The following is a 12,070-nucleotide window of genomic DNA, read 5'->3' as shown; positions in this document are numbered from 1 at the left end:
ATTGATCCGCAAGGTTTTTGTTCGGCCGGCAGGTCGCCGCCTCCGGCAAACGACGGATGTACACGGTTATGGTTACACAGCCTCTTGCGGAGTGGTGGCGGGCGACCGTCTCTGCAGATGCCAGACGCCAAAACGACGAACACGCATCGCTTTCGCCATGTGCGGTTTCAACAGAAGTTTAATTAATAAAACACGCACGGTAAAAATTCTGCACCATCGATACTCTGATATCATTGAATGATATTATCACATTTTTCTTGTGAATCAAAAATTGATAACATGATATGTTGTGTCAACACAAAGTGAACGTCATTTTCAAAGTCTCGAGACCTTTTAACTGTAGAATGGGCGTGCTATCATATTGATACTTATTTTTAATTTTTTTATTGAAAGATATTTTGAAAGTTAATTACAACAAGAAAAAATCTAAATCTATTTAGCAAAACGTGTGACTTTAAATAAAAGAAAGTAATATTCAATTGATTCGCAGAAAATGTCCTCGAATTGTTTAACTATATGTTTTATCCACACACTTGAATAATAATAATTTTTTTTACGTGTTTAAAATATTACAATACACGTTAAATGAATGAGACTTCAGATGTTTCTATTATGCATATTTTATAAAAATAAAAACTCATTTTTTAATATGAATAAAATAAAATACTTATTAAAATTCATTTACAGTTTAATTTCGAATATTATTTATTACTGAAACAAGTTCAGGCTAAATATAAAGTACTTTAAAAAATTTTCGACCAGTCAATTTTTAGTCACACCAAAAAGTATTTTTAATAAAAAAATTTAACTCAATTAACAATAACCCTTTCTGGCGACAAACCGTGAAGTTAGAACATTAATAGTTCCAGCGACGATAGCATTCGCCAAAGTGCATTACATTACTTCTGCCACCAACATTTCCTACTAACAGTATTATCCAAACGGATTGGTTAAATGCTTTTAAAATTATTAAAACGTATAAATGCGTATTATAATTACATTATTAGTCGGCTCTACTTCTAAGTAATTAATAGTACGACTATCCTGAAATAATTATAAGGAATAGGTTCACAAATGTTATGTTTATTGTAATTTGAATGTATAAAACAGATAAATGTACTAATTACAACATGCCGTGTTGTACATTAGCTAATAAACTATTGTTGAATATCATTACATAAGGTTACAACAAAACTAGAAAAAAAAATATCTATAGTAATATAATTTAAATGGATAGTGCAAATCATCTAAAAACAGTTTGAACATCTATGATTTCATACACACTCAACGCTTAGTTTAGTAAATATTTATAGCAAATACGTGTTGAGTAAAATATTTGTTACTTTCTTAAAACTTGCTCCAAACAAAGTGTTGAAGTAAAGTAGAGACAAAAATACATAATAAATCCATAGGCATGTCACGAAAAGCTAAAAGCAAAATTTAAACTTTTATAAATATTTTTTGGATCCAATAAAATAAATATAGTGGAATTGTGAAGTCCTATAATAAATCCTCTAGCAAGGTCATTCATAGAATTTCAACTGTGTAGGAATTAGCTCATTCACCCTCGAGAAATGTTTCATTCAAAAATGAAAAAATACTTACAGTCAACATTTAAAATGACATGATAAATCAATTTAGCAGCGTTATATTCGATTGTAAAGCTTTTTTATATATATGCATAAATTCAATTGAATTTTTAATTTATTTTCTAAAACATTTCGTGAATATTTTATAACACATGATTTACTTTGTTTATTTTTAGAACCGTTTTAAGGTGACGTTAGAAAGTTTCATTATTACGCCATCAAATATTTAAAATTTTCAGTTTCATTTTTTTTTTTTTATTAATATTATTATTTGAACTTATTTTATTTAATAAAAAAGTATGCTTATACAATAATTTAAACCACTTCAGCTCTCAATCAAATTTATATTCTAATATCTTTTTTTTCTTCTTTTTTCTCGCCTTTATTTAAACTATTTGGGGTTTGCTACCTTATCCTAAATTTCTACTTAACACGATCTCCCACATTATCTACGCACAAATTAGCCGTCCTAATACCTAATTCAATAACATCCTTTAATCTTTTTTAATTTTCCTCTACCTCATCTTCCTTTAGTATTAATTTCCATAACTGTTTTTACAGTTTCTAATTCCTCTCTACTCAACACATGGCCAAACCATCTAAGTATATTTTCTCTCGTCTTATCCACGATTGACGCTAAATTTATACTCTCTCTTATATGTTTGTTCCTTATCCTATCTTTACTAGTCACTCCACTCATCCATCTAAGCATTCATCTCTATATTCATTCTACTATATTCACTATCTGCTGTATTCTCTTGTTAAATCTTTTATACTTGACTCATAAGCTTTATACCTCTATAATTTCTACATTCCTGTATGTTTCCTTTGCCTTTAAATATTGCCATCACAATACTATTCCTCCATTCTTTTTCGCATTTTCCCTTCTATTAGGATTTTATTAAAAAAGATTTTTCAACCACTTTATACCAATACTGTCTCAAATTTTCCGTACTTCTACTGGCATTTTATCTAGCTTACCTGCTGTTTTTATTGATGTCAAAGCCTCACATATCTATTTTTCGCTAATTAAATCTATCAGTCCCTCGTTCCACGATGTCCTCTATTGTCTATCTTGGATACTACTCATTCAGAAATTTTTCAAAATAATTTTTCTTTTCATCTTTTTTTTTACATTATTATCGCTCATTGGCACTCTCTTATCATCACTTTTTATACACCTTACATTGTGATTATCTTTAGATTACTTTTCTCTTACTTTAGCAAGTCTATAAATTTCTTTTTCCCCTTCTTTTGTTCATAGCCTATTATCTATTTTCCTCAAAAATTAATTTTATGACTACAATTCTATCACTTTTTCTAGCTGCTTCTACTACTTTACTTTTCATCCCTTTATTCATTATTATCCCTACACCATTATTTGAATTGTACACTAAAACACTTATTCAACTTTGATATCATCAATAATTTAAAACTTCATTTTTTTGTCTTTTTAGCTTTTGTAAAATATTACACACTATATTTTTTAAGAAAAATAATTCCTAGTTATTATACAATGATTTCAAAAAGTAATTTCTTTTCATTTTAATTAGGATAGATGGAATTAAAAATCTCATTTAAACATTATTTTGTCGTGGAAAAATATTTTAAATGTTTTTGAATGTTATTTTATTGATAATTATTTATTTTTTTATAAGGATTCGTCACAATCTAAGAAATACATGTTCAATCATTTGTATTGCGTTGTAGACTATGATCAATACGTCTAATTAAATTAGTTTATAGTTCAGTTAATTTCTATTTTATCATAAAAAATAATGAAAAACTTGAAGTGATTACTTCAAAACGCTTAAAACGAAACCAACCTAAATTATCGTTTCTTTTTTTTTTTTTGAAAAATACATATTGTACGTGTAAAACTCATTAGTACAAAATTTGCATCTTTAAATATGTTTGCAGAAATAACACTTTTTTTATAAAACATATCATAAAATAAGGTCATATATCATCGTTTTTGGGACTTGTTAATTCTTTATTTGGTTTTAAAAGGGCTATTATATGAGCTTTTCTCCAAGTTTTGGGTAGTTTATAGGTAGATTTGATTTCATTAAATAGCTCTAGAATCCATCATTTGGTCTTAGGACCAAATTCTTTAATTTGTTCTACACATATATCGTCCAGTCCAGCGGTATTACTATTTTTAAGCATCTTGTTTGAACGGAACGCCCGGTAATGATGTGCAGGTTAGTTACTGTTCGTTTCTGGAGTACTTATATCATGCAAAAGAAAGAAGTAGGGAATGGACTGTATAAATGAGTAAATGTATTGAAAGATTATAAAACAATAAACTGTATTTTTAACATAAATCAAAATTTTTATATATGTACTAATGGGGTAGAGGGGGGGGAACTTAACACTATTGCCACACTGGCGCAAAGACAAATGAATATTAATATATGGAAAAGTAATAAGATAATGACAATTAATTAATTACTTAGCAATTACTGTAGTCTTGAAAGTTGTACAAATTAACTGATCTGGAATAGATAACCTTTCAACAAAATGGTGGATACAATTTACTAACATAAATGGGATGTGGTTAATCGCAAGGCGATGATATGGCGATGTACATGGGCAATGTTGAGTCGCAGGGCGAATTTACTATATTTGCGTACTAAGGTACACGCGAATCGCTAGGGCGATGTCTATACATAAAAAAACTATTATGCATGAAAAAGGCCTTATGGAACACATTAACAAGGGCTAAAATAGTAACAGCACCACAAACACTACGACTCAAAGGATTTTCACATCGAAATCATACATCGATCGCGTACATAATCATCTGTTATAATGAATCGCTCACACAACCGGTGGTGGTAGTGCGAGAGACGTTATCAGTCATAAAAAAAAAGATGTAGCAAAACGTCCTCTCGTAATGCGTATCCAACACATCTTTATGGTTTCGTTTAATTCTTCTATGTTGAATTGCTCTTTGAAGTGCCCATTTTCTTCATTTTCAGTCGTGTGTTTTTTCTTGGCTTTCTTGTGGTTTGTTTCCCTCTGATCTTTTCTGTTTAAGAGAAGTTTATGGGCAACTTGATCTGATGTAGTTATATTTTGTGAATTCCATTGTTTTGGATCGTTATTTAGTTTCTTCGTTAAACCCCTGCCTTTACTGTGTTTCATATCTATGCTTTCAACTAAATTTATCCAATTTGCTCTCCTTTCTTTACCTATTGCTTTTAGCAAAAAATCACTTTTATTTGTGGTTTCATATCCAAAAGGGTCCTTCTCGTAAATTTCGGTGTATGTATGCATGTGATTTGTTAGCTGTGAGGAAAGGCCCGTTATATATTCTGTTCTGTTGCTTCTTGGGATATGATTTCTCAATATTCTTTTAACGATATTAACAAAGGTCTCGTAATTTTTCTGTAGTTGGTGCAAGGTTTGTAATCTCCGAGTCCAGTTCTGTTCTAAAATCATTCCAATTAGCCTTTCTGAAATCGAACCTTCTTTTCATTGGTTCTATAGTGGATTTAATAGCAACGTTTATTGAACATACAATTGGACGATGTTGGGAGCGCGGGATTGGTTTTGCTACTGTCTTGACACACTGCTGTCAATATTTTCACTGATTATCATAAAATCTGGGTTATAACCCCTTTTCCACCTTGCACAATTAAAGGATGGAGTTAGCTTGGAGTCATGTATGATCGACAATTGGTTTCCATCTGCCTATTTTTCGACCCGTTCTCCATCGTCATTTGTATTTTCATATCCCCATTCTATGTGATGGTTGTTGAAATCGCTGATTATTATTTTTGTTCTTGAATCGTTAAAATAATCAGGATTGTGGAAAGTAAATAGAACATTTAGTAGTTTGTATAATGATTTATTATGTTTGGTTTATAAGATCCAAGCCCCATGCTGGAAAGATTAGCCGATTAGTGAGAGGATCACTTAATCGTTACCTAGGTGTACTGCGTAGAGGTTCTTTCCTTACACCCACCCGTCAAAGTAAAATTGTGTTAATATGTTATTTGATCTTAGTTGGATATCATTAATAAAATAATAAAATATAATAAGTCGGCTATGGTAATGTAGTACAAAAATTTATTTTATTTTATTTCCACTACAACCTATTTTTATATTATTCAACTGAATATTTGTCAACAAAATCTTTTTAATGTAAAACTTTGAAGTAGAAAATTAAAAATTTTGTGTTCAAAGTTATTTGTTATTTATTTTTAAAGTTGCATAAAAAGCTAGAAGCTTTATTTAATATCGTGGTATTTTTAACGTTTAACAATCTCAAATTAAATTAGTAGACTGTTAGTGAAATGTTCATACGCTTTAACATATTTATAAATTTTGTTTATTTTGTTCCTCAGCACTTTGATATTCTTTTAAATTGACAACAATTTCATAAATTATGTAAACTAATAAATGAATTACTCTGTATATATTTTAATAGGTAATTCTATCCGTAAGGAGTTTCTGAAATATTTTGCTAAATTTAACATTATTTTTTTATTTTTCAATTATAACGTTTAATAATTTGTATTAAATATTAAAAATGTGGAATAAGTCATTTTTTTTTTATATTACTTGTAAACATCAATATTTATTTTCTGATATATTACATTAGACTTATTCAAATAGAACTTAAAATATATATATATGTATATATACACATTGTAATACCGCTTTAATAACATCACACGTAATCTTTCAGGTAGATAGAAGACTGAAAAAAAATAAGCCCTCCTTACAATCCCTTCTATTTATATATAAATATTACTATGCACAGAACTTTCATATTTTATGCAACCGTCCCTGGGACACTATTTCATATATATTTCAGAACATCAATTGTATTTGTATACCGTTATTCGAAAGCTCGACATAAATATGTTTCATGTCCACGGCAGGTACTTTATATCTTATACCATCTACTGTGTCATCCTTAGGTTTTAGTTTATTTCGTTATAATAAATTTAAAATACTTTATGAAGAACAAAACGATTTTATCAATAATTATTTATAAAATAGTTTAAATGTAATTGAATTACGTTTTATCTAAGTTTTTTCCACTCGTTGTGTTACAGTACATAAAATAACTGTATGTATCATTATAAATCATAAAAACCAATATATATCCTATTTTTCATATAAATATTTGAAACTTAACAAGTTTTTTAATTGTACTAAGACTCGTTAGGAATTTTATGCTTATAATGGTATTTTAAATATTTATCAAAGTTTCACAGCTAAAAATATTTCCCGCGGACCTGCAAATTATTCTCATTTATAAAAAAAATTATAATGATTTATTCAATGAGTTTGTCGATATAAAGCAAATAGCTACTATTTTTATAGAAAACTAACATTTTTTCTACTCAAGTGTAGCAATATATATATACGTTAAAGTATAATATAATAACATTTAAATAATTAGAACAATAAATCTACACGAATTATAAAGTTTGGAGTAGTTGTTTACAGAATACTTTGGAACTAATTCTAAAAACATTGGTTAGTTTAAAGTTAATATTTTACAAGATAACAAGTTTGTATAATACATGGATAGAGAAACTAAGCCTTTTGAAATGAACAGATATTGTTGTCGGCTAAATTGTAATACACGCTTTACTCGTCAACGGTAACCTCCTTTAAGTTTTTTGAACACATGTTGAACGTTTAATTCTATACCTTACTCAGTCTTGGCAACGACTTCTCCTTTTGTTAGCTAAAATGAATTTTGTCTTTAAGATTACGTTGACTAGTGCAAAAGATAAAGACAAAATATCTTTTGTATCTCACGCAAAGCATTATTTTTTAGAAGTTTGAATATGTCCAAAAGAAGAGAATAATTTGATCTTAAATTTTAGTAATGTTTGCCTTAAAACACCTTCAGCAGAATTCTTTAAATTAGTCTACTTTTGAAATAAATTAAAAAAATGACGGGATTAAGTTTATCATTTCACCTTAGCTTTTTAAATTATTCATAAGCTTTTAAAAATAAACTTTGTATATAAATGATAATAAATGATTTTCAAACAATTTTTATCCTTATTAAATTTAACATTTTTTTTTAATACGTATTAATTTAATTTTCTATTGTAAAAAAATTTAGTTAATATTTTTTAAAAATACTGAAAATATGATCAATGGCTGCTAACACATTTCTTTAAATTGTAATATAGTCATTTTTGGTTTATTTTACCATAACTATAAGCAGGAATTATTACATATTTTGTACATAATAATATATGTTTTAATGTGGAATTCTTTGTAATGAATTATTTTTTCAATAGGTACAATAACAAGCACTGGTCGAATAGGAGAGCGTCTAAGTATATCCGGCTCGAGATTGGACACAGCAAGTCCAGTGAGATTTGGACCAAAATCCAGTGCTGAATCGCTAAGACATTCTGCTGGTCGACAAAGTTTATTGGATTTAGTAGGATGTAGATTTGGCGTTGGTCGAAAACCACCTCAAGTAAGTGTTTATTCATGTAAATACCTTACTGCCCCTGAAATGCGTTGTAAATTTAATCAGGATTTTTATTTTTCTTGTAGTAAAATGTTAAAAAATATGTTCGATTCAATATGACTTTTTTTGTGGTAGTTTTGAGTGATCCATTTTTCTTTATGATTAATCAATATTAGTCGATAATATTGTTGTATACTTAGACATCAATTTAATTATACCCTAAACTATTCACAACACGCATTGACTATTTATTATAAAGACTGTTTTATTGTATTTCAAGATTTTAATGGAGAGACTATCATAAAAGAGATTAATTACATTTTTAGATTAAATAGAAATGTTTTTATTACAACTATTAAAATGTCAATTATTAAAACCACACTTTAATGTGCTAAAATTGATAATAAAATATATAGGAATTTATTATATAAGTAACACTTTTGAACAATATTTTAAACTTTTATGACATAGCACAAGATAATAGGTAACGATAAGTTACGCTACAAATAAATAATTAACGGTCTCTTTTCGTTCTATAAATATGAAACAATGTGATTTTAAACTGAGTTTATTGTTTAATATACTATTTACAATTTCGTAAAATACTAGGATGAAATAAAAATAGAAGTATTACAAAATAAAGTGCAGTGCTAAATTATAGCCACATTTAAAGTATAAACACGTGTAAAATGTCAAAACCATACCTAATAATTAACTTCTACCAATAAAGTAACATTTTTTTAAAACAAAGTTTTAAATTCCAAAAGTATTTGTTTCTTAGTATGTTAGAACTCTATTACGTTGTTATTTCTACCTTAAATCAAATTAACCCATATAAAACATATAAAATCTATAAAAAACTTTGAGTTTGATTAAATAAAATTTTACTGATTCTTTAATCTTGTAAATTCCAAGCCTAATCAAGAAATACTAGCATAAACAAAATATATCGTTAAAATCATATGTTCGTTTGAATACTTCTTCCCTGATAAATATTATCAAGGTAATATTAATTAGGTAATAATAAACACAGAATTTTCGTCTTTTTTACATTTAACGTAAATTAAATTTTATTTATTCATTAAAGTGATTACAATTGTGTTAAAATGAAAAATTGAACCTAATGACTCAATTGGTTTTCCGTGTGAATAAGTATGCAGTTTGAAATTTTTATGATCATCATAATTGTTTATGAATAAGAGATTTCATTTTTTTGACTTTAAGTTTAAATACTAAATAAAAGCGTTTTTATAGCAAAGAAGATATAGAAACGTATTCATGTACTAACTTACAAGTAAAATAGTTTGTGATCTAAGCATTTATTAATGTATATGTAATATTTAGTTTGTTATGACATTTTTTTTATGAAACACGCTTAAAATAGCACAAATAGTATCATAATTGATCAGCTAAACTTTTTTGTTAATTCTAAGTTATACTATATGTATTTATTATATATAGTATAACTTATATGGAATTTTCAAGTCGTACCTTTTTTCAATATTTACTAAAAACTTACACTAGTAAATTACCAAATACTAATAACTAAAAATTATATATTTAATATTCAATTAATTATTTTCAGACTTGCTTTTCCAATTCACGTGATTCATTAACACCAACCTACACAAATCGAACTGCTTGCCTGCCCAGTGGCATTGCCAGCTCAGATTCGGACATCGCAACCAAAGCAAACAAATCGTCGAACCGACCTAGCCGTGTTAATTTTGACGGTGTCGCAACGGCCACGACTCCTACAGCCTCCAATACCGGCCGGGCGTCTTACAACAATGCTCGCGGCTCCATCTGTTTCGACGGCGGCCGACAAAAGAATGGAGGTCCTCGACAGTACCGAGACCGGTCCGTTGAACGGGCCAAAGGCATACGATGGTCCTTTGTATTTGACCCGGCCGGTCAGCTCTGCTACTACTGGAACATGGTGGTATCGCTGGCATTTCTATATAACTTTTGGGTAATCATCTATAGATTTGCGTTCTGTGAAATAAACCGTAAGTAAAAAAGAAATAATAATCGAATCATATTTACTTATTACATAGACGATTTGTAAGAGTTAAGCGAAAATTAAGTAAATCACTTTTTATAAATTTAAAGTCGTTTGAAATATTTTAATCCTATAGAACTAATATAAATGTAAATTTTCAAAATGCAGTAATATTTACTTATAACTTAATTTTATTTCTATTGTTAATACGAAAGGAAGAGGCGAGTTTGGAATTTTTTTTAAGGCCAAACTCATTTTATCCAAAAATTGACTTTCACCTATTTTGCTTTGACCCCCCTATTTAATAAACTAATTCATTTGAAGCTATATAAAGAATATATTATTTTAACGAAAATTATAAACAGGCTTTGTGAATATTATGCAATGGTAAATTATACTAATGAAACCTTTTCCTATTTTATGAAAACACTCAAATTGAAACAACATTATGTTTTAAAATTTTATTTTATTATTTTTATTATGTAACACAATACAAAGACCTTTACTTAATAGTAGAATAATTTACTCTCGTTGAACTAATTAACTTACGTTATGACTGACACACTGATACTTAAATAATTAAATTAAACAACTCATATTTTATAAGCATACTTATTCAACATACAGTAAAATAGCACATGCACTGTATGAAATGATTCAATAATTCCCATACTTCAGTGTGATACTTTTAGTATACACATTACTTTTATACGAAAGTACTGTAAATTTGATAAAAAATATCGAAAATTTGTTCATAAATATAACACTTTTAGAACTATTTACAAAAATTTCCCCTTACATTATAATTGTTGAAAACTTTCAATACATATATCTGAAAAAAGGACATTTTTTGAATTATCTACATCATGATTAGTTTTGAAAATTTTATATTCTTTTATATATCATGGATATTCAAAATCGAAATTTAACTATTCTTTGAGCCAATATGATATCAATAACCAATAAAATCATAAGTATACATGGAACCCTTTTGTAAAAATAAAAAAAAAAGATTTAGTATTGAATATTTTTTATATGATTCCAGTAAAATACACCGTAATTTATACAAATTTAATAATTTTACTAATTTTGAAGAATTTGGTTTTAATAAAATTTAGCTTTTATACCTGTGTTATATTAATTAAAAATGTTAAATTACTCTTAAAAATAATATTTATTAATATGCTTATGTATAAAATAGATCTATATTAAAACTCATTATTCTCACCATATTTTATCCACTCAACTTAAATAAAACATTATCTTAAAACGCTCTGATTAATTTGTGCAATTGAGTTTATTTGGTATTTGAAATACGTGATCTATATAATGGCTTTCAATTAACTCAGGGTAGAATCAAAGATTAATTAGTCACAGAAATAATGTCTACAATAAGTAGTTATCATAATTGTATTATGAAACCAATATATTTTCTCTTTCGGAAATTAATTTTGATTCAATAAACCTGAATAACATTGTTAATTCAGAAGCGTAGTCAATAAGTTTTGGATGAATTGTAATCAACGTTCGCTGTCCTGAGTCTTAAATAAATGCCACACCTAAAAGTGCCTAATTGAATATCATAATTCGGGACGTTTATTAAGTAGATTTATATGCATACTATTTTACTAGTAAATAAACCTATAAAGTATAACCCTCAATAAAAACCTAATAAATCTAAGTTATATTATTATTAATTATTAATAATAATATAATATGAATATTATCAACATTCCTAATATTAAAATTCTAAATGTTTGAGATAAATAATTTTTAATAAATTATAATTAGATATAAAAATAAAAATAGAAGAACTGATCTTTATCCATAATGTAAAAATGATACGTATTTGTTAATGACCTACACTAATGGTTTATCACACTACAGTAACAACTCATTTAATTGCGCATACACCGAATACTTATGACATAACAATGAAGACCATGAATCGATTGGTACATTAAACCATTTGTTTGAAAATAAAAATTCCGTAGCAGTACTAAATACATTTAAAAGAAA

The 12,070-nt window shown here is 27.5% G+C and overlaps 1 protein-coding gene across 1 annotated transcript in view; it reads left to right on the top strand.

The window, feature by feature from the left end:
* The window catches only part of LOC126896504 (cyclic nucleotide-gated cation channel alpha-3), a 59,284-nt gene that overhangs the window by 35,894 nt on the left and 11,320 nt on the right, over positions 1–12,070 (top strand). The window contains exons 3-4 of the mRNA XM_050669351.1: positions 7,871–8,055; positions 9,635–10,058. Of these exons, the coding sequence (XP_050525308.1) occupies positions 7,871–8,055; positions 9,635–10,058 (609 nt within the window). The remainder of the gene's footprint in view (positions 1–7,870; positions 8,056–9,634; positions 10,059–12,070) is intronic.

This window comes from Daktulosphaira vitifoliae, unplaced genomic scaffold (assembly GCF_025091365.1).
Source record: "Daktulosphaira vitifoliae isolate Bord-2020 unplaced genomic scaffold, ASM2509136v1 Scaffold_1, whole genome shotgun sequence".
In the NCBI taxonomy this organism is placed as follows: domain Eukaryota; kingdom Metazoa; phylum Arthropoda; class Insecta; order Hemiptera; family Phylloxeridae; genus Daktulosphaira; species Daktulosphaira vitifoliae.
This window is presented reverse-complemented; position numbering and strand designations above follow the sequence as displayed.